We start from the raw sequence: 19,662 nt of genomic DNA, 5'->3' as shown, positions 1-19,662 counted from the left end.
AAGTTGAGAATCCTCCGTATACCGCATCCTTTAGAGGATGATACTTATGGAGGACACAAGGATGCAGCCTTACGAAACGAGACACAGCTACTCTCTCAGTGGCTCTGGTCTGTGGGAAATAACGCGTCATTTTATTCGCAAATGTCATGTAAACCCCGCCTCTAGAAACAAAGGGCTGTTGGATTGTTCGAAAACACTATACCATCTCTCAACGTTTTCGAGCTTCGTTTTACCCCCAAACGCAGAACGAAAGCGCAATTCACCTGGACTATGCCGAGCCCTTAATGCTATTTTTCTCTATCCAAAATGAGTGTGTTTATATTTGTGTTTGTCCTACAATTCGGTGACAAAAATTGCCTCACAACATAGGAAACTTTTGGAAGGACACCCTAAATGTGTTTGTCTTTCAAAGGTTAAACACACATAACATGTTAAAATAAGAACGAAGATAATACAGTTTTAAATGAAATAAACAGTTTTAGGTTTTTATTGTTCATCAAACATCAGTTTGCAGAAGGTGTCTGAACTACTGTCTGAATCACATTGTTTTGAGCTATAATAGAATGTATACTGCAGTTGTGGTTTTGATGGGCATGCTGTTAAAATGAGGCTGTTGCTGTTCTACAGTAACCACCTTGCTTCACACAATCCAAACCACATCATAACTATACTTTTTAATATACTTCATATACATAACTAACAGGACCCATTAGTGTTTCAAAAAGCTCTCGCATATTGACTTTGATAATCTGCTCACGGATTAGTTTTTTTCAAAACAGCCCATAATGTAATGATAATTGTCTTTATATTGTCAATGTCATTTGTAGGGTTTTGAAGCACATGTGAAGCGTTGCACACACTTTGGTATTGCAATGTTTACTATCAGATCCAAGCAACAAAGCGACCATCAATTATACATTCTTGGCCTCCACAGCCAGAAGCACTGTAAAGCATAAAATCTGCCTAATAATTCCCTGGTTTAACAGTATATGCTTTTCATCGATAACATAAAAAATATAGGTTCTTTAAAAATATATCCTATTTTCCATATTGCATATTTCAAATGAATAAAGCCATTCTCACTTCTTATAGGCTATTATATAAATAAATTATAATATTTGCAATCAACCTTTCTAAAGAAAAATGGATACAAAATATAAATATAATGCTTTTCAGAAGAATATATTTAAACTAACATGTGCAGTTCACGAATGAAACGTGGTGGCATGGGGGCGCTGTTTATACTGTATACAATAATCATTATTTCATAGCTTGCATGCAGCAAAATCTGCATTCGTTATATTTTTGTTTGGAAGCTGTGGCAGCAGTGTAAAGTGTGTTATTAGACAATTAGAATAATACATCTTATTAATGTGGATTTCTTTTAGGGAACTACTGTTAATTGTAATGACATGTGATCTGATGTTAATTAATATTTAATTTAGGGTTTTAACCTTTCTCTGCTGGATCACATAACTCTACTGCACACACACACACACACACACACACATAAAATATGTAACACAAAGACACTGGAGGTCACTTTCATCACATACAGTACACACACGCATGCGCACGCACGCGCATGAATGAGATTTAATGACATTTTGTTACTGAATTAAATGTGATTTATGTAAATATGTTAGTTACATGCAATTGTATATTATTCTCCTGATGATGTAAATGTAATGTTGTGACGAGATATGGGCAAATGTTGGTATTAAGCACCCGTTCCTAGTTAGGATTATCCAATGGGATTGAAGGATTAGGGCATTGGAAAGAGTGTAGACTCATATCAGAAGGACTATGACACACAGCAGCTGTGTGTACATTCAAATGAGTGATCAGCTCACTGCATGACAGTAAACAGTAAACAACCTTTTCATGGACTCCACATACTGTATGTGACATGAGGTGAGATGAGTTTAAAACAAAGAATGAAAAATGAGATGGGTGATATTAGTTTTATTGATTCATGCAAAGTGAGGACCTGTTTGTTTTCACTTCAGCCTTTCTTATCAGCAGAAACATAAGCCTTCTGTTCCTGCCGTTAAAAGTAGGCTATGTCTACGTATTTGCAACATTAAGATTACATTCAAAAATAAACTCAAAAGTAAATTGTGCACAAAGATGTTTAACATGAAACAAAAAACAAATTCAAATAAATCCAACTGCACACATGCAGGAATTCGCACATATTCTTACACACATCTCAAACACACTTTTCAACCCATTTTTGTACCTGTAGATGCCGGCTATCATCTATAAGCCATCAGTTAGAATCAATACAAAATGTCATATACCCTCACCATGGATAACACATGCAAAAAAGACTTATTTATATATAAACAAACTTAAATAGACACTCCTCATGATAATGAAACATGTAGACACACTTCATTATATAATAGTACAAACTGACAGAAGTGCAGAAATGAATAGGAATACAGAAATGTTTGTGTGAACGAAACAGTGTTTAACCTGTGTGTGTGTGTGTATTGGGAGGAGTGTTAGCTGATGTTTATCATGTGCCGTATCTACAAGTTGGTGTAAAATGTTGTCTTTAGCTATAAAACAGATGGAGGAGGGGTTGGACTCTTCAGAACTGACACACATGCAAACAAAAGATTTTAGACACAAACACATACAAGATCATTCCAGTAACATTTCCTCTGGAATCATTTTTAAAGTACTGTATATACTTAATTCATCTCCTAACTTACAGATGCACATGACAGCAACATTGTATCTCATATCAGGTGCTTCATTTTTCTCCACTTTACAAAATGAAACCTCTTTTTGCTTTTATATCGTTATAATAATATATAATTTTATTTGTTAATAGCTCTCCCTACTGAGCATGCAATTCAAGTTTTCATTTCTGAAAATAAATAACATCTTAATTCACACATGCAAACATATACACACTAAAAATGCTCAGTTATTTTTGACATGTAGTTGGGGTAAAAAGGGACAAGTGTTAAGTTATAAATTAACCTAGAAAACGTCTATATTTGACCCAAGCTTGGGTTGAAATAATGCAACATTTTTGGTTGAAGCAGCTGAGCGTAGGTTAATTTATAACCCAACGATTGGGTTTGTCCCTTTTTGACCCAGCATATTTAGAGTACACACTGATGTACAGTACACGCCGAAATACACACAACAACACAAGCATGCTACCTCTCCACAAAATCGCTAATGCTGTCAGTCTTTGGGGTTTTCAGCAAAAATGATTATTTTGATATTTTAAATGCATTATTCTCTGCTCTTTCAGTGCTAAGGATTTATGGCCTGTCTCATTGTGACTGCTGCGCAGTTGTTAGATTGTTAGATGGTGTGTGTGCTTGTGTGTGCGTGCATGTGAAAAACAAATAAAAACACTTTCTGTTTACTCAATGGAGTTAATCCTCAGTTTAAAGGAAACACGTCCAGCAAACTTGTCCCGTTCACTGCCCTCAGGAATGTTGTTAGCATTGATTCTGCACTCCACATTGACATCCTCATTTTTGGTTATGTTGAGGAACTTAATGGCTACTAGAGGCTGGGAATAGTTTACCTGCAGAAGAGCGAGAGAAACAGAATAGAACAAAGAAAACAGCTTATCACTGGATATGATTTAAATGCGCAGTTCTTAATTAACAGCGGCCACTAGCGTTGTATTATAGATTTGCCACGAATGGCTCAGTCCAAACACGACGGTGGCCACCACAGTACAAAAAGATGTCGTTCTCATGTTGACGCAGGGAAGAGATTTTGCGGGCATTAGAAAGACTGCAGAAAGAGCTATGACTTATGTATTACATAAGATAAAAGGTTTGTGGATTTTAAGTTTAAAAAGAAGGATAAAAGTCAGGCAGGAGCTAGGACCTGTGTTAAAGACTTTCCAGCAGAGACGCGCTAGGACCCGCGGTACTGAGGCTTTTAGCAGATATGTACTCACAGATATCTATGGAGATACTTTCCAGCAGAGAGACGTTGGGGAGAAAGATCGTCTTAAGGTCATCCCCGATGAGGTTGCTTTGATTCGGATCAGTACGTGAGTAACATACTAACATACCAAGATATGTTGTTGTTGTTGTTGTTGTTGTTGTAATGTTAGCTGTGTGACGGAGCAGTTTTGAGCGTCATTGTTTATCTGGAACCGCTTTAATATTGTACTCGTCCAGATACTGGAGAGAGAGAGAGCGCGAGCGAGAGCACGCTGGAGCTGAAACTGGAGACCGAGCGCGTGTTTCTCTTTTACTCAATGATGAATAAACTTTCAGTTAATCCGCGGGTCACATGCGTTCCGCACAGGAGAGCACGATCCGTATGGATCACGGATCTTCCCGCGATCTGTTTCACCACGATACCGCAGCGGAGAGGAAGAGAAAACGCGCGTTGTAGAGTTGTTTGTCCGTTTAGGGCTGCTGTACAAAACATGGCGGCAAATTTAATGTACGTAGGCCCGCTCTGTATGTAGATATAAATAGCTTATTCTAAGGTATTACAAACTTAATGGTTCATTGTGTAAGGTCTTTATACACCTCTGAAGAAATAGTTTTGTATATTATATTGTATTTCTGTCAATAGCTCCTCCTAAAAATGCCGTATTGTTCCTTTAAAGAAAAATGTTTTACTAGGTAAATGTGAAGGATGTTTGTCTGTATGTTTGCTGCAGGGTTGTTAATGTGTGTATGTTGTACCTGTGATTTCTTGCCATAGTAAGGGTAGTACATGAGGTTGAAGGTGCCATTGGGAGGATAGTACTCCAGTGCGCCGAGTTTATCCGAGTCATCAGCCTACCAGGGGAAGACGTTGTGAGTTTATCTCAATCTGTGGGTATCAGCCTGTTCTTATACCAAAACTACTATTCCTAAGCTAAATATTCAACAAATACATTAAGTTCAGATTCAACTTTATTGTCATTGCACATGTACAAGTACAAGGCAACGAAATGTGACCTCTGCATTTAACCCATCCAGAGAGTAGTGAACACACGCACAGCAAGTGGTGAACACACGGAACACCCGGAGCAGTGGGCAGCTATCACTGCAGCGCCCGGGGAGCAAGTAGGGGTAAGGTGCCTTGCTCAAGGGCACCTCAGTCGTTACCCGCCGGCCCTGGGAATCCAACCGGCAACCTTCTGGTTGAGTCCGACTCTCTAACCATTAGGCCACAACTGCCCCTAAGTTGATTTTATGCTTGAATTTTCTAGCATATGATCATTTTATCTTCTGTCACTAAGAATAATGCTAAACACTACTTTTTTAAATTTCATTCCAACCCTGTAACAAAACTGTATAATATAAATTCGATGCCACTGTTAAAGTGATAGTTCACCCTAAAATAATTTACTCACCCTCTTATCATTTCAAACCTGTATGACTTTCTTTCTTCTGCAGAACACAAAAGAAGATATTTTGAAGAATGTTGGTAACTGAACAATGCCGGTTCTCATTCACTTCTATTGTATGGACACAGAACCATTGCAAGTCGATGGGTACCACTGTGGTTCAGTTACCAACATTCTTCAAATTAGCCTCTTTTGTGTTTTGCAGTAGAAAGTCTGCAAAAGGTTTGAAATGACAAGAGAGTGAGTAAATGATGACAGAATTTACATTTGCGTGAACTATCACTTTGTTGATTTTAGATTCTACCGTAACTCTCTATCAAACCAGTAGCACAGTCCATTATTCTTACCCAGTCATCTTTCCCAACTTTGTATTTCTGACAAAAACGGAGGTAGAGAAGAGATGGAAAACACAAAAAACAACAACAAAGATGAAGGGTAATGGTATAAAACAACAAATGTTGAACAAACACTGAAAATTACAAAGTAAATTACAACAAAACAGAAAACAGGCGAAGGAATGATGGAGGAGTGATGAAGCAACAAACATGTAAAAGGAACAAAAGTCATACAACTTTTGAATGATGTTACAACTCGTTCATGTTTTTTTAAAGGAAAAGTTCACTTCTAAATCAAAATTGTGTTACATTTTACTCACCCACATGACGTTCAACATGTTTTAAAAGTGAGAACTTTTCCTTTAACCTCTGGCACGTCAGTGAGTTAGCACCACAGAGTCTCTCGTGGCAGCTTTTCTCAGAAGCAGGCCTTAGTTCCTATTACCAGCTAATGTAATCAGGCCGCTTTTTTGAATGCCTCATGTAACTTTAATCTGAAATCAATCCTTTTCTAAAGGAGTAAAAGATAAGGAGAGTGAGAGAGTGTGTGACAGAGGGCAAGGGACATGACGCTCTTACCTTAGCACCACATGTGACGAAAGGAGCCTGCTTGTCTTTCCCAGGTAACATACCGATAACCTGCAAAAACAAAAAGAAAGATAGATGTACAGACATGTAAATGGGCTGATTGATCAATGGATGTGTGGACAGATGATAAATAATAAGTTTGAATAAGTTTTAAACTGTCCAGCCATCGTCTCTGTCTGGGCTGATATGTTAGTTTCAGCTCACAGTCATCATTGACTGTTACTTCACAAAACTTAGACAGAAAACCGATGTGTTTGTAAAGTAAAAAGTAGAGTTTGTTACTGTCTCGATTACTAAATTTAGATTTGTGAACGGTGACATTAAACAGTTAAATATTTTCTAGATAATAATTTTGAAATTATTTGATTTCATATTATTTAGTATATATCTTATTTATATGAATATAACTTTTGTCTATTTCAGTGCACTGGTTCTGACATGATTCTGCCGCATCATGTCATGTTTCATGTGGAGAGGGGTATTTTGGCACTTATGGCCTTCCATACACCCTCTCAGGTCTGTATCTGTTCCCGCCCTCTGGTCTCCTCATTATTGCTCGTTTATTGTTTCATGCCCTTCACCTGTTCCCTCTTGATTTGTTCCCCTACTTAATGCCCTTGTGTCCTCTCTCTGTCTTGTGCTGGATCATCTGTGTTGTTACACGGGTCTTGTGCATTGGCCTGTATCAACATGTATGTCTAGTTTAGTTATTTTAGTCATGTCTAGTGTGGTAATTGTCTTGTCTAGTTTAGTGTAATTTGTTTAATGTTCCTCGTCCGTTGTGCATGTTCGCATGTTGCTGGTTCTGTGTTCCAAAGTGACTTTCCATTGTTCCTCGTTCTCGTGTCCCTGCCCTGCCTTGTCTGTTTATGTGAGTTGGTTTGTTCATTATTTTTTAGTTTTCGTTTTGCCCCCTTGAGGGGAGTTTTTGTTTTTCCTTTTTGATAGGAGTCTTTTGTTTATAGTGTCTTGTTACCCCATCGCGGGTTGTTTGTTTTATTATTTAATAAATATTTTTGAGTTAACCCCTTCCTTGCTGTCTGCATCTGGGTTCTTCCCCGCCATCCCATGACAGGTTCTACAGTGCTTTTATGTCTCTACATCCAAAGATAGTCTCTTGCTCTCTCTCATTTCCTATGCATTTGGTATCATTGCATGCCAAACTCTAGCAACTGACTAGTTAAAATGGCCTTCGATGACTTAATTTTAATATACATGGTGAGCACTTAAGAAACACTTTGATAGGTTAAAAGCTGATAATAATAATGCCTGAATTAATATTGTAATATTTTTTGCAGGGTCTGCAGTGACCTACTGATTGTTAATTGTTGTAATTGTCAATTTTCTTAGCAGAATCCTTATAGTAACTGTGTGAAATGTACACTGTAAGGCAATGTTTTACTGTAAGGCAATAAAAAAATTCAACTCAAATGAATATTTTATGTGTGCGTACATATTTATTTGGTGGGCAGCTAATGGGAGATGGGTAATGCACAGTGAGATACTCATGATCTCAATAGATTCCTTCAGCAAGATAAAATATTTATTTTATGATAATGACTTGCTGTCTGTACTTCTACCTTATTCTAATCTTATTTCTCTTGTAAAACTTGCTGGACTTTTCCATTATTGGATAGAGCTAGTGGAAAATGTTTTTGACACACATATTTCACTCTTTTATCCATCTGTCTATTCTATGTCTTACACGGTTGATCTTGATGATGACACAGGGCATTCCATTGCCGTAACCATAGTAAGGATCCTGTGAACCCGAGCATTCTTCCAAGATGGAGCGTTTGAACTGGCAGGAGCGCTTTGGAAAGTTTTTCAAACTTCCACTGTCCTCCTGGATAAAGTACTGATCTGGTTTACACTCGATATTTTTCTGGCTCTGGACTGAGTCGCTGTAAGCTACATAAACAAAGAGGACAAAGAGGAATTGACATGAGCAGATTCTGAATCAACATTAGCTCCAACCCCTCTTTAATGTTTAAATCCAGCTTAAAGGTCCATTTTAAATTCTGTTGCTTTAAATGTGCATTTACAAACTCTGTGTTCTTTCCCACACAAACACACACATCCAGTTTCCCCGCCTCTTGTAAGTTGCTTTGGATAAAAGTGTCTGCTATATGCTTAAATGTAAATGTCAATCCAGCTGTATGTTACTCACGAGACAGGAAGTTATTGAGGGCTTGAACGTATCTTTCCCAGGTCTCTGTGTACTGGATAGTGTAAGTAAGTTCAAGTTGATCTCCCCTAGGTCTTATCACCATGCCTGAAAGAAGAAAAGAATGACAGGTGGGGAGAGACAGTGTGTGTGACTGTAATTGTAAGATTACACTGTTCTGTGATGATAATGGGAAGTTTTGTTTGTGCGTACCTGGAGTTGCAAGTCTGTCCTGGTATGTTGGTCTGTAGTCATCAAGTGTCTGCAGCATTACATACATGGTGAGAACGAATAAGCAGGCCAGGAAAAGGTAGAATGCCAGATAAAACAACAGGATCAGACCTAAACACACACATGCAGGCCTATATTTAACATATAAAAAAATCCTCAAGCTCAAACTCCTCAAAACAGTCCATACACGAGAAACATCTGCTATGCTTATTTACAACAAAAACATTTTTTTAACAACAGCAACAATAAAAATATGAAAATAATATATTGTTTAATATGATTATCTAATTTTATTAATTAATAATTATATAAAATATGCTTTTAGACAAGTCTAGTTTGAATGTCTGCGTTGCTACAGGGCAGAGACCGGGGAAAGCAGGTGGAAAGAGGATGAACGGTGACAGGAGGAGGACAGGTTGAACCATACCGATTAGGTCAGGAGGGGGGTTTCAACACATTTAGAAACACCACAGTACTGTGTGTCTCTCATTTAGGAAGGTAAACACTAAAATAATGAATATACAGAATGTTTATTACAGTATCTAGATCAGGGATTGTCAACCTTTTTGACTCCAAGCCCTCCCAAGTATTTAACAACCCTCAAAGGTCCCCCTCCCACTCACAAAAACTAAACATTTCTACAATAAATAAAATATATTTTAGAGCTTGACATAAACTAGAAACCATTTATTCATTATAAAATGGCCAAAAGTTAAGAGATGTCTTAGTTTTTTGGTGTTTTAATTTATTTCAATGCTAATTTTTCTTTTGTATTTAAATTAGTCATCTTTAGGCCACCTTGGGGGCAAAAGCCCCTCTGTTGAGATCCACTGATCTAGTGGTTATATGTAGAAGTCGATATATACTGTACTGTACTGTACTGTTTAATGATACTAGTCTGCACACCCATTCTTAGCTGATGTGGTGATATTTGACATTTTACAATGGTTTGTTTTTTTGTCCTCACATTAGATTTGACCAAATTTGTTCTTTAACAGCTGATATTTGATAACACCAACAAATATTGCACAGTATTGTGTTTGAGAGCCAACCTGTAGTCTTGTTTGTAGCATTAACTGATGCTAATGATATAGAGGCAGCCATTTTGAATACTGTCTGGGAGCGTTTCCCACCTTAGGGTTGGCTTATGCCCACATATCTTCATCACACAAACCAGAAAGGTTTATTTGTGCCTTGTGCCTTTCTCCAAGTTTGAGAAACAGTAGGGACCAGTGTTGGGTGTAACTAGTTACTAAGTAATTAGTTACTGTAATTTAATTACTTTCCCCTTGAAAAGTAAAGTAAGGGATTACTCTTATTTTTTCTGTAATTTAATTACAGTTACTTTTGATGTAATTAAACTAAATACTTTGTGTAATATATGTGTGTGTAATAGTGGAATTGACATCAAAATTCAGAGCCTAATTTTAAAATCCGTGCTTTAATGTATAATTCTCACATTTGTAATACTTTGGTCAGTAAATCAGAGTACTTTATGTAGTTTAATATTATTTATTTGAATGAATTAAAAGAGCCCTTTCATGCTTATCCTTGAATCACTTAACTAATCAAGCTTGATATAGAATATAGAAAGTAATTAGTATTAAGTAACTAAATACTTTTTGGAGAGAGTAATTTGTACAGTAATCAAATTACACTATTGAATATGTAATTAGTAACTAGTAATTAATTACTTTTTGAGAGTAACTTACCCAGCACTGGTAGGGACAAACAATTCACATAAGCTAAATAAATATTGACAAAGATACCCATGACTGCATTTACAAGACGTCAATGTGATTTAATTTGATGTACAAACAGTGAAGTTGATTTTCAGCATTTTAGTTTATATTTAGCAGTTTTATTACTAAATATATAAAATATCTATTATATAATATACATATCAACTATATACTGATATATTGTATATCAAGTACAATATAGGACACTGGTTTCACAGATTGAAATTACATGTAAATAATATCGTTAAATTAAACAAAATAAGGTTTTTAGTATCCCATCTGCCTCTTAAATCTAATTTCTTCTCACAAATACATAAAACAGTTTACTATTTTAAACAGACCAGAATGCATCATTCCTTAAAGACATGCTGTGTGGCCCATGGGAATGTTTGCACACTTCCATGCATGTCCTGCAAATATATGTCTTTGTGAGTGAGTATGTGTGTGTGTTGTGTTTCTCTTGTGCTTTGGTGGATAACAAGAGCCCATATGCCCGAGGAGAGCTCATTAAGCTTTACAGGACACCTGAGCACCAAGAAGCGTGGCCCCTGGGGACAGCTGATCAGGTTGCCCAATGTTAAGGGGGGAGATATTGGATCTCTGTTCTTCTGCATCCTGAAGCTCTCCGTGCAGACAGGCTTTCACTGACCGATAACAGGGAGGTCACTCTACAGGCTAGAATTACACACACAGGACACTGCTGGCGAATAATACAGGTGGTGTGAGTTAATTTCTAAACACCGAGGAAAATAAGAGAGTGAAAAAGGATGCAAGTGATGTGTGAGAGAAAGTGAGAACAGAATAGGTGTGTGTATGTTTCTCTCTAAATCATCCTATCCTAAATGATCAAACCTCTTTAAGCAGTACTTAGCCTCACAGCTTGAGAACTGGCTGTATCACAATGCCTAAAAATATCAATCTTCCTCTGTAAAAGGGATGAGGATACCGAGTACCTAGAAAAATTACTCGCGCAACTTGGTTTGAGGGCAAAAATGTGGTTTAGTATCCTGATTAGCTCTGCTTGCTCTTTTTTTTGCAGTCTGTGTGCATGTGGTAAATGTTGCCCACAGTGAGAGTGATACACTATCTGTGTGCTTCTGTTTCTTTATCTCTCTCATCATGATGAAAGTCATCGTCCTGCTTTCAAGCCTCTAATTCAAACACAATCTGAAAGAGAGCAGCAGTGTGTTCTGCTGTGATCTGATGCTTGTGTGTTCTCATTCATTAGCGCAGACAAGAACCCCACAAACAGTCTCTTTAGATCTTCCCACCTCCATTTTTCTCTAATCTGATTCATCACTTGCAAAATCCATCAAACCTTACAGGCTGCCATACTATCAAACACAGCTTCAGAGGAACACGAACCCTTGATCAAAGGGAACAATCTGTCCACTGCCATTTCTGAATATCTATTTTCTGCTTTAGCTGGGTGTTCATAAATACATTAAAAAGTATAGCAGCCAGTGAGTGCACCTCAGTACATCTAACATCTAAGCGGTTTCATTTGATCTGTGGTTTATTTTGTGTAATCTGATGTCCGACCCAGAACCTAAAAGCAACCCCAGATACATTTTAGTTACAGACACAAGCTTTCACCGTCCTCGATAGGTCACCATTAAGCTCCAGTAATGAGGATGTACTTTGTTAAAGAATCTAAGCATACCCAGCTTCACTTTGATTTGGGCACAGACAAAAATAGACTAATTAAAGAGTCTTAGACTGCACTGTCTTAACTAGGCAGCTAGTCCTCAGAGAATCCTATACTGAGCTCACACGCGCAAAGTCATAAAGTGCCACACGTGGAGTTCCCTAGAGCAAAATGTGCTGGCATAGATGAAAGTCTTGCATACAGTCATCTAGCATTTCTCCCACTCAAGCACACACGCACACGCACACACACACACACACACACACACACACACACACACACACACACACACACACACACACACACACGCACACGCACACACCACAGTCTGGTTTATTATCTCCGTGGGGACAGTCCATAGCCGTAATGTTTTTTATACTGTACAAACTGTATATTCTATCCCCTATCCCTAACCCTACCCCTAAACCTAAAGATCATAGAAAACTTTCTGCATTCTTAGATTTTCAAAAAATATTGTTCTGTACAATTTATAAGCTTTTTTTACCCATGAGGACCTCAATTTTGGTCCCCACAGTGACACGAGTCCCCATGAGTTGGTGTGCATTCAGGTTTAGGTCCCCACCGGGATATGAAAACATAAACACACACACACACACACACACACTTTAATATTTTATTTAAGTCCACTTAAAAGAAATGTATTACAGGGACATAAATACTATAGATGCCGTCAAATACATATGAAAACATTCCTGGACCAGTGGCATACAAAAAATTTACACAATATACGTACAACTCAGTTGCTAGGGATATAAATAGCAACATTTCCGCCATATACTGCGGCTGCCTATAATAGCAGACAAAACACAGTATTTTGCTAGCCACTTGGCCCTATTTTTTGACATCCCAAGTTGTTGAAGTCCTCGTACAACCAGGCTATGTGCGTGTCCCAAGCTGCCAAATATAAAAACAAGCAATCGACTCCAATAATCCAACTCTGCAATGGTGTCCAAAAGAGGTTGGTATTTAATGGCCTTAGTCATAAAGGCTTCCTCCAAACTAGAGTCAAAAGTACAAGCAACCTCCAAAACAATCACCTCTTTACACACATTATTAATCACAATAACATCTGGTGTGTTAGCAGATAAATGTGAAAAGATTTCTGGATCACTATCAATACATTGGAACATGAAGGATTTTACACAAGAATGTTTATACATTATTACTTCAGGTGAAAGAAAGCTTGATATGTCCTTTGTTATGAGATCCAATATTCTGTCATGGCGTGCTATATACATCCCCTTACATGTCAGTGGTTTACTATCTCCGTGGGGACAGTCCATAGGCGTAATGTTTTTTTATAATGTACAAACGGTATATTTTATCCCCTACCCCTAAACCTAAAGATCAGAAAACTTTTTGCATTTTTAGATTTTTTTAAAATATTGTTCTGTACAATTTATAAGCTTTTTTGCCCATGGCGACCTCAATTTTGGTCCCCACGGTGACACGAGTCCCCATGTGTTGGTGTGCATTCAGGTTTAGGTCCCCACCGGGATATAGAAACATGCGCGCACGCACACGCGCACACACACAGTAGCACTGACAGATGAGTTATAGATTGCCGAGGGGCAGTTCTGCAGTGCCATAGTTTTAATGCCATCACATCCTGATTGAAAGATGCCCTCACTTCCTAAATTAAAATATGGCCTTTTAATAGACTCCATTAGCTTCACCAAGGCAATCAATGAGCCTATTAGAAAAGGATTACCTCACACTAATTCACATCCCCCCACACAAACACTCAAAATGGCCTTTGGTTAGATTAATTCAATTTAATGTCAGTGCAGAAGACAATATGCACAATAATGTAAAATAGTCGACTTGTACTTTGTGAAATTTAAGGCAGAATTACATAGACAGTTAGCGTAGGAGTATGTTTGAAAAGTTTGAAGAGGTTCAGAGTAAACGTCTCTGACGCGTGGAATCGCTTGCATATAGATGTACATGCGTTCAAGCGCATCTATAGACAAGCGCATTCTGGATTTCTTTCTTGATGTTCTTCGAGTAATGAGGCCCATGCAACTATCCGCAAGACGATTTTCAACATTCAAGCATTTTATTCAGTAAACTAAGATAAATTCTTGGCGAGGCAAATAAATGCGGTTAAAAGCGGAGTGGAAACGTGAAAAGGCATGTGACGCATTTCTGTAAATGCAGAAGTGCAGCGCGCCGGCACAGAGCTTATAGTTAATCGAGTTTCAGCACATCGGACAGCGACAAATCCCTTGAACTCACAAAGTGATGTTCGCTAGAACGATTAGAGGTTGGCACATTCTTACACGTTTATAAGCTCACAAATGTGTTATAAATGAAAAATATACGTGATTAAATGTAGCCTAAAATGCTCTGTAACAATCGACTTACCCCAACTGCCGGCGGTCCTGCCGCAAAACTCGCCGGTTCTTGGGTTCCAGAAGAACTCCTTCCATTCGCTCTTCTTGTCATCCTTTGCCATTTTCCTCAAATTGATTAAAGAATTGTGCACTCACGGAGTCAACAACTCGGCGCTTACACTCTCCTTGAGAGTAATACTACACAGGGGATTGGAGCTATTCAAGACTGGAAAGGGGGTGGGGGGACGGCCAAAGCTAGCTTTTAGTTCTCAGTGGATAGTTTTTTCTCTGTAAAGAAAAATACTATTAAAGGCGACTCTCATGGCACAACTCAGAAGAGGTCTAAAATAAAATGCCCTATCAGTGATAAAATCTCGTCACAGTTTGCATGCAACAGAGATCGTCCTGCTTTATCTGAAAAGCCCGGCGTTCTGCCCACCCATCAATGCAGTGCGCATTCCGCAGAGAGAGAGAGAGAGTGAGACAGTGAGAGAGTGAGACAGTGAGAGAGCGCGCGAGATAGAGAGAGAGAAGGGAGTGCAGCAGGAATATGCTGCAATAAAACAGGTTCTGTCGGTTAAGCCCTGTGCCACCCTCCCCCTTCAGACAAGCCATACGGCGCAGTTAGCCACGCCTTCTTACCAAGAGAACATCCGACAGTATCTCACGCGGCCGTTTCCAAGGAGATGCATGCGTGCTCTGCTATGGGAAATCTCATATCAAATTAGGGGAAGCCTTCTGAAGATGTGTACAGTTCTTCGTGATCTGTTTCGTGCAAAGACTCCCAGTTTGGCTTTGAATTATCAGAGGGAATTATGCAGTGCTATTTATTCTGATAAACACACAATACAAAGAAGAAATAACACTAATGCATTGAAGGCAAGGTATGATACTTGTGAGTAGCTTTGAACTTTTGAATGAAAGTTTTCAACAACATTGTTTGTGCCGTTTGCTCTATTCCGTTCTATTCTATTCCGTTCTATTCTATTCTATTCACCTGTAGATGTGAAATACTAAAATGAAATACTAAAGTACTAAATCCAAAAGGGCAAGAGTCCATTAAGCAATCTGTGTAAATAGTATGTCATTCTAATACAGTATTCACCAATAACAGACACATTAAAGATATAGTTCACCCCAAAATGAAAATTCTATTACAATTTAGTCACGCTCTTGTCATTTCAAACACATGACTTTCTTTCTTCTGCAGAACACAATAGAAGATATTTTGAAGAATGTTGGTAACCAAACAATGGCGGTACCTATTGACTTGCATTGGTTTTGTGTCCATACGATAGAAGTGAATGAGTGCCACCATTGTTTGGTTACCAACATTCTTGGAAATATCTTCGTTGTTATTCTGCAGATGAACGAAAGTCATGCAGGTTTGAGTAAATGAAAACAGAATTTTCATTTTTGGGTGAACTATCCCTTTAGACAATGCCTACATAGTGTGACTGGTGCCCCTATTTGACAAATGGAAAGATGGTTTACACAGCACCTGGTCTAATGTATGTGAAAACAGAAGCCTCAGAAAGTCAGAATAGTGACAATGTGAATGAATCAGATTGTTATGGCAGATATCCCATTATGTAGGTCTACCATAGGAACACGACATTTACATCTATGTGATTGCAACACAATCTCTTTCACATTCTCTCACAAACACTCAAACTCGCACACGTGATGTTCTGTTCATCATATAAAATTTATTTCATGACGATATCAATGCAAATATAGCACTACAGTGATTTCCAAGGTACACCGTATCTTACCATACCAATATATTATGGCACTCATAATATGGCCACCGTTTATGTAGACACGCAAAGCCGACAGTTTCTGTAAACTAGTTTACCCAATAATACTTAAGATACCCTTTTCATCTTAATAAATTGCCACTAGATGATTATGTCTGAAGTACAAACTGGGCACAATTTAGACTGGGACGCAGCCCAACCTTACTGAATGTTTAAGGGAATTCTTCGAGAACTCCCAGCATGCATTGCACCAGCCCTCCTCTACTACGGTGGTCCTTCACTCTGTTTGATAAAGACTGTATTTAAAATGGCCCTCTGGGTGGTGCAGTGATGCTATGAAACCCTGGTGTTATGGTAACAACATGTCAAACCCATCATTGCAGAATTGCCTTCACATTTCTCAGTAGTGTTGCCAGGGTGAGAACTGTACAGGTTGGTGCTGCTAACTAGTCAAAAAATAACAACAACTGTTAAATACAACCACCACAACAACTGAGAAACATTCAATTGCCAACAGTTACAGAAGGATCCAATCCTTGGAACTCCATTCTAAAAAATATATAAAGTACTCCAAAAGAAAACGAAGAGAAATGAAATAACAGCAGTGAGGGATATGTAAGCAACAGTAGTAATATAGCAGCATAAGTACTTCAAAAAGAACCAAATGTTATTCCAGCTTGGTCTATCTGTACAGAGACACAAGAGTGTGTTTGTGAGGGTATGAACGCAAAAAAGTTGCTTAAAGGGACTTGCATGATACTAGCCGGAAAAAAGGATGATGTTGGTTTGAGACTGTGCCTTTAGTAGAGAGGGCTCACCTATCAGCGGTCCATTCAGTACAGTGTAGACAGGTAGCCCAGCCACAGATAAAACTACTAAATTTCTTTATAAAACAGTTAAACACCTTGTACTTTTATACATTATATGCTACAATATAGTTATTGATTACAAGTATGAAAGTGGAAATAATTGCTACATAATCAATACAGTTGTACATGTCTATTTTACAACTTTTAACACTTGTGAACTTTTTTCTCATCTTTGTTTGACCTTAGGAGCATGTGTGAGTTGATTTCCTTTGTGCGGACAGGTTCCAGCATTTGTTTGAGGAGCACTGCTGCATGTTCTCATTCCAGCAGGGCACTTGAAGTGTACTGTATATATGCATGTGTATGTATGCAAGGGGAAATTTGACCGTAAAAGAAATAGTTTTTTCTTTTTTTCCCTAAGAAAAATGATGACAAGCTTCACTCTGTCTAGTATGATGTGATTGACAAAGACTGTTCGTATTTGTGGTGATCTTCACTCTTAACCAAAAATCAACTCCAGCTCGAGACTACATTTCCAAATGGATTGAAATTGGTGACAATTGGATGCTAATTTATGACACGGATTAGAGTTGGGTGACAACCCAGAATGACTGTAAACTGATGTAAATATGCTGAATACAATGACACGTGTTAAAGCACTCTATACACTGGTCCATACATTATTTTCAATAAAGCTCTTCCTGTGACATCATTGATGGCACATTTGTAAATCATGTTTTCTGTGAATGTTACAAGATTTGTGAAATAATGCAAATCTAGATGTTATTGGTTATGCATCTCCGTTATTTTGTTGGAGTATGTTGGACTGGGATTAATATCGAGATCAGTCTTCTGTATGAACATTTTGCTACAAGTCACAAAGTCGACTGCTTTCTTTGATTTCTCAGATATGCAGACTCACATGGCACAGCACTAATCAAATTGGCACTCAATAGGCAGTAATTAGACATATGGATCGAAATGACCACTTTTATACAAACTACAACAGCCCTTCATCATCCATAACTGGTTTGGAATATGTATGCAAGAGTGTACAACTGTTTATATTTTGATATTCTGTAACTTGTATTTCATCAACCTTCTACCTTGCGCTGCTATTTTGTCCCCTTTTGCGTCACTTCCCCTGCAATCTATGTCCAATCTTACACACCTCTAATGCGAAGGTTTCCAAGTTCACCATGACACACACGCACGCACGCACGCACGCACGCACGCACACACACACACACACACACACTGTCACTCTTCCGGAATGTAAAAAAAAACATCAGTCCAGTAGATGCCCAGGAAACAGCAGCATAATTGAGTAAATCTGGTCAGTAAAAAGTCACAAAAGTTATTTCAGTGTCTCTTCATTTTATACACAACTTAAATTTTGATCATTTTTTTATTCTTTAGAAGAAAAGAACGTAAGAGTTCCCCACTCATCCTTTATATTTATCAGAGTACAAACAGCATTGCACTCCAAAGGTTTCCAGTGTGTTTGAAAAAGGTTGTAAACTCAGCAGCACAGGTTATATTTGCAGCAGATCTGAGAGAGTTCGAAGTGAGGTGGCTCTCTAGTGTTTCTTCTGGAGTGTGTGTGAATGTGTGGATCAGGGCTGCTGCAGTTATATGGCACGTGAACACTGAGTGAAGAACTTCTCTCCGGCTTCTACAGAGAGACTGAATCTAAATCATGCTATTTTTTCAGCAGAACGTCTGTACTGTACAATCTTAATTCTCCATTTTGCTTTCCAGTGTTTTTAAATCTCTTCATTCAAAGGCAACTTTTCTCATTTCCAAAAAATCCCTATCTTTTCACAAAAAGAAAAAACACTTCTTCTCTCAAGTCACTTTTTTCTTACTCTACTGGTCAGATGGCCGTGTCCCACACCACAGCCTGTGGCCTCTGGCAGGGCGGCGTTCCAGTCTTACGTGGTTCTGGTGTCCTCCTCCAGCTGGGTAAAATAGGCATGCTGTCCTGCTTACATAAGCTCTTATCTGGCCTGCGATGAGCTTTAATCTCCTTACATAGGCAGCGTTTCCTTTCGATCACTTCCAGGAGCTTGCCGTCACGCTGGGACTGGGTTGGGGTGGTGCCGCTGGTGCCCGTGCTGATGGGTACCTGGGCCTGGGCAGCGAGCTGAGCCAGCTGCTGGAACTGGAGCTGGACCTGCTGCTGGTACTGCTGCTGCCGGCTCAGTGATGGACTGCAGGGAGACTGTAACTGCGAGAGCGCGTGAAACTGGGGAGATTTAGAGAAATAAGAACGACAGAAAAACTTTAAGAAAAACTCTCAAACCTTATTTCACATTTTTATTGATCAAATGCAGGTGTTACAGGGGGACGGCATTTCTCACAGCTATTTACATTTCACCATGGCTTTGATTTTCTCACTACACTGTCAGGAAAAAGTACAAAATTGTAACTTTTACCATCACTGGGGTGGTACCCTTAAAGGTTTCTTTTCGCACCTCTACAGGTTTAAAATGTTGTACATAATTGTACCCTAAGGCAGTGATTCTCAAACTTTTTGTTGTAAGGCCCTCTTTGTGTAAAGTGCATCGCTTTGTGGTCCCCCACATAAAGACTTGGAATTTTAATTAAACCAAAGACATATTCAGTGCTGGAACATCAATTTTTTTGGTTAGTGGTCTTATTTTTCTGATGCTTATTGGCATCTA

The 19,662-nt window shown here is 38.5% G+C and overlaps 2 protein-coding genes across 5 annotated transcripts in view; both read right to left on the bottom strand.

Moving 5' to 3' along the window:
• Positions 1-1,950: 1,950 nt before the first annotated feature.
• Positions 1,951-14,936, bottom strand: atp1b2b (ATPase Na+/K+ transporting subunit beta 2b). 2 transcript variants are annotated; one of them, XM_057361281.1, is made up of 8 exons: positions 14,438-14,936; positions 8,642-8,770; positions 8,432-8,536; positions 7,967-8,172; positions 6,253-6,312; positions 5,686-5,712; positions 4,689-4,784; positions 1,951-3,559 (listed from the first exon to the last, which is right to left on the bottom strand). In XM_057361281.1, the coding sequence occupies exons 1-8, from the start codon at positions 14,526-14,528 to the stop codon at positions 3,392-3,394; spliced, it is 882 nt and encodes a 293-aa protein (XP_057217264.1). In that variant the 5' UTR covers positions 14,529-14,936; the 3' UTR covers positions 1,951-3,391. The 2 variants fall into 2 exon arrangements, with proteins under 2 accessions (XP_057217264.1, XP_057217263.1); XM_057361280.1 differs by lacking the exon at positions 5,686-5,712 and having other exon boundaries at positions 14,438-14,928.
• A 1,026-nt stretch (positions 14,937-15,962) lies between these two features.
• The window catches only part of LOC130570786 (neuronal tyrosine-phosphorylated phosphoinositide-3-kinase adapter 1), a 46,328-nt gene continuing 42,628 nt past the window's right edge, over positions 15,963-19,662 (bottom strand). For all 3 annotated transcript variants that reach the window (XM_057361260.1, XM_057361270.1, XM_057361250.1), the window contains one exon: positions 15,963-19,223. In XM_057361260.1, coding sequence (XP_057217243.1) covers positions 18,852-19,223 — 372 coding nt within the window. In that variant the 3' untranslated portion in view covers positions 15,963-18,851. The remainder of the gene's footprint in view (positions 19,224-19,662) is intronic.

The sequence above is a fragment of the Triplophysa rosa genome, linkage group LG2 (assembly GCF_024868665.1).
Source record: "Triplophysa rosa linkage group LG2, Trosa_1v2, whole genome shotgun sequence".
NCBI lineage: Eukaryota > Metazoa > Chordata > Actinopteri > Cypriniformes > Nemacheilidae > Triplophysa > Triplophysa rosa.
This window is presented reverse-complemented; position numbering and strand designations above follow the sequence as displayed.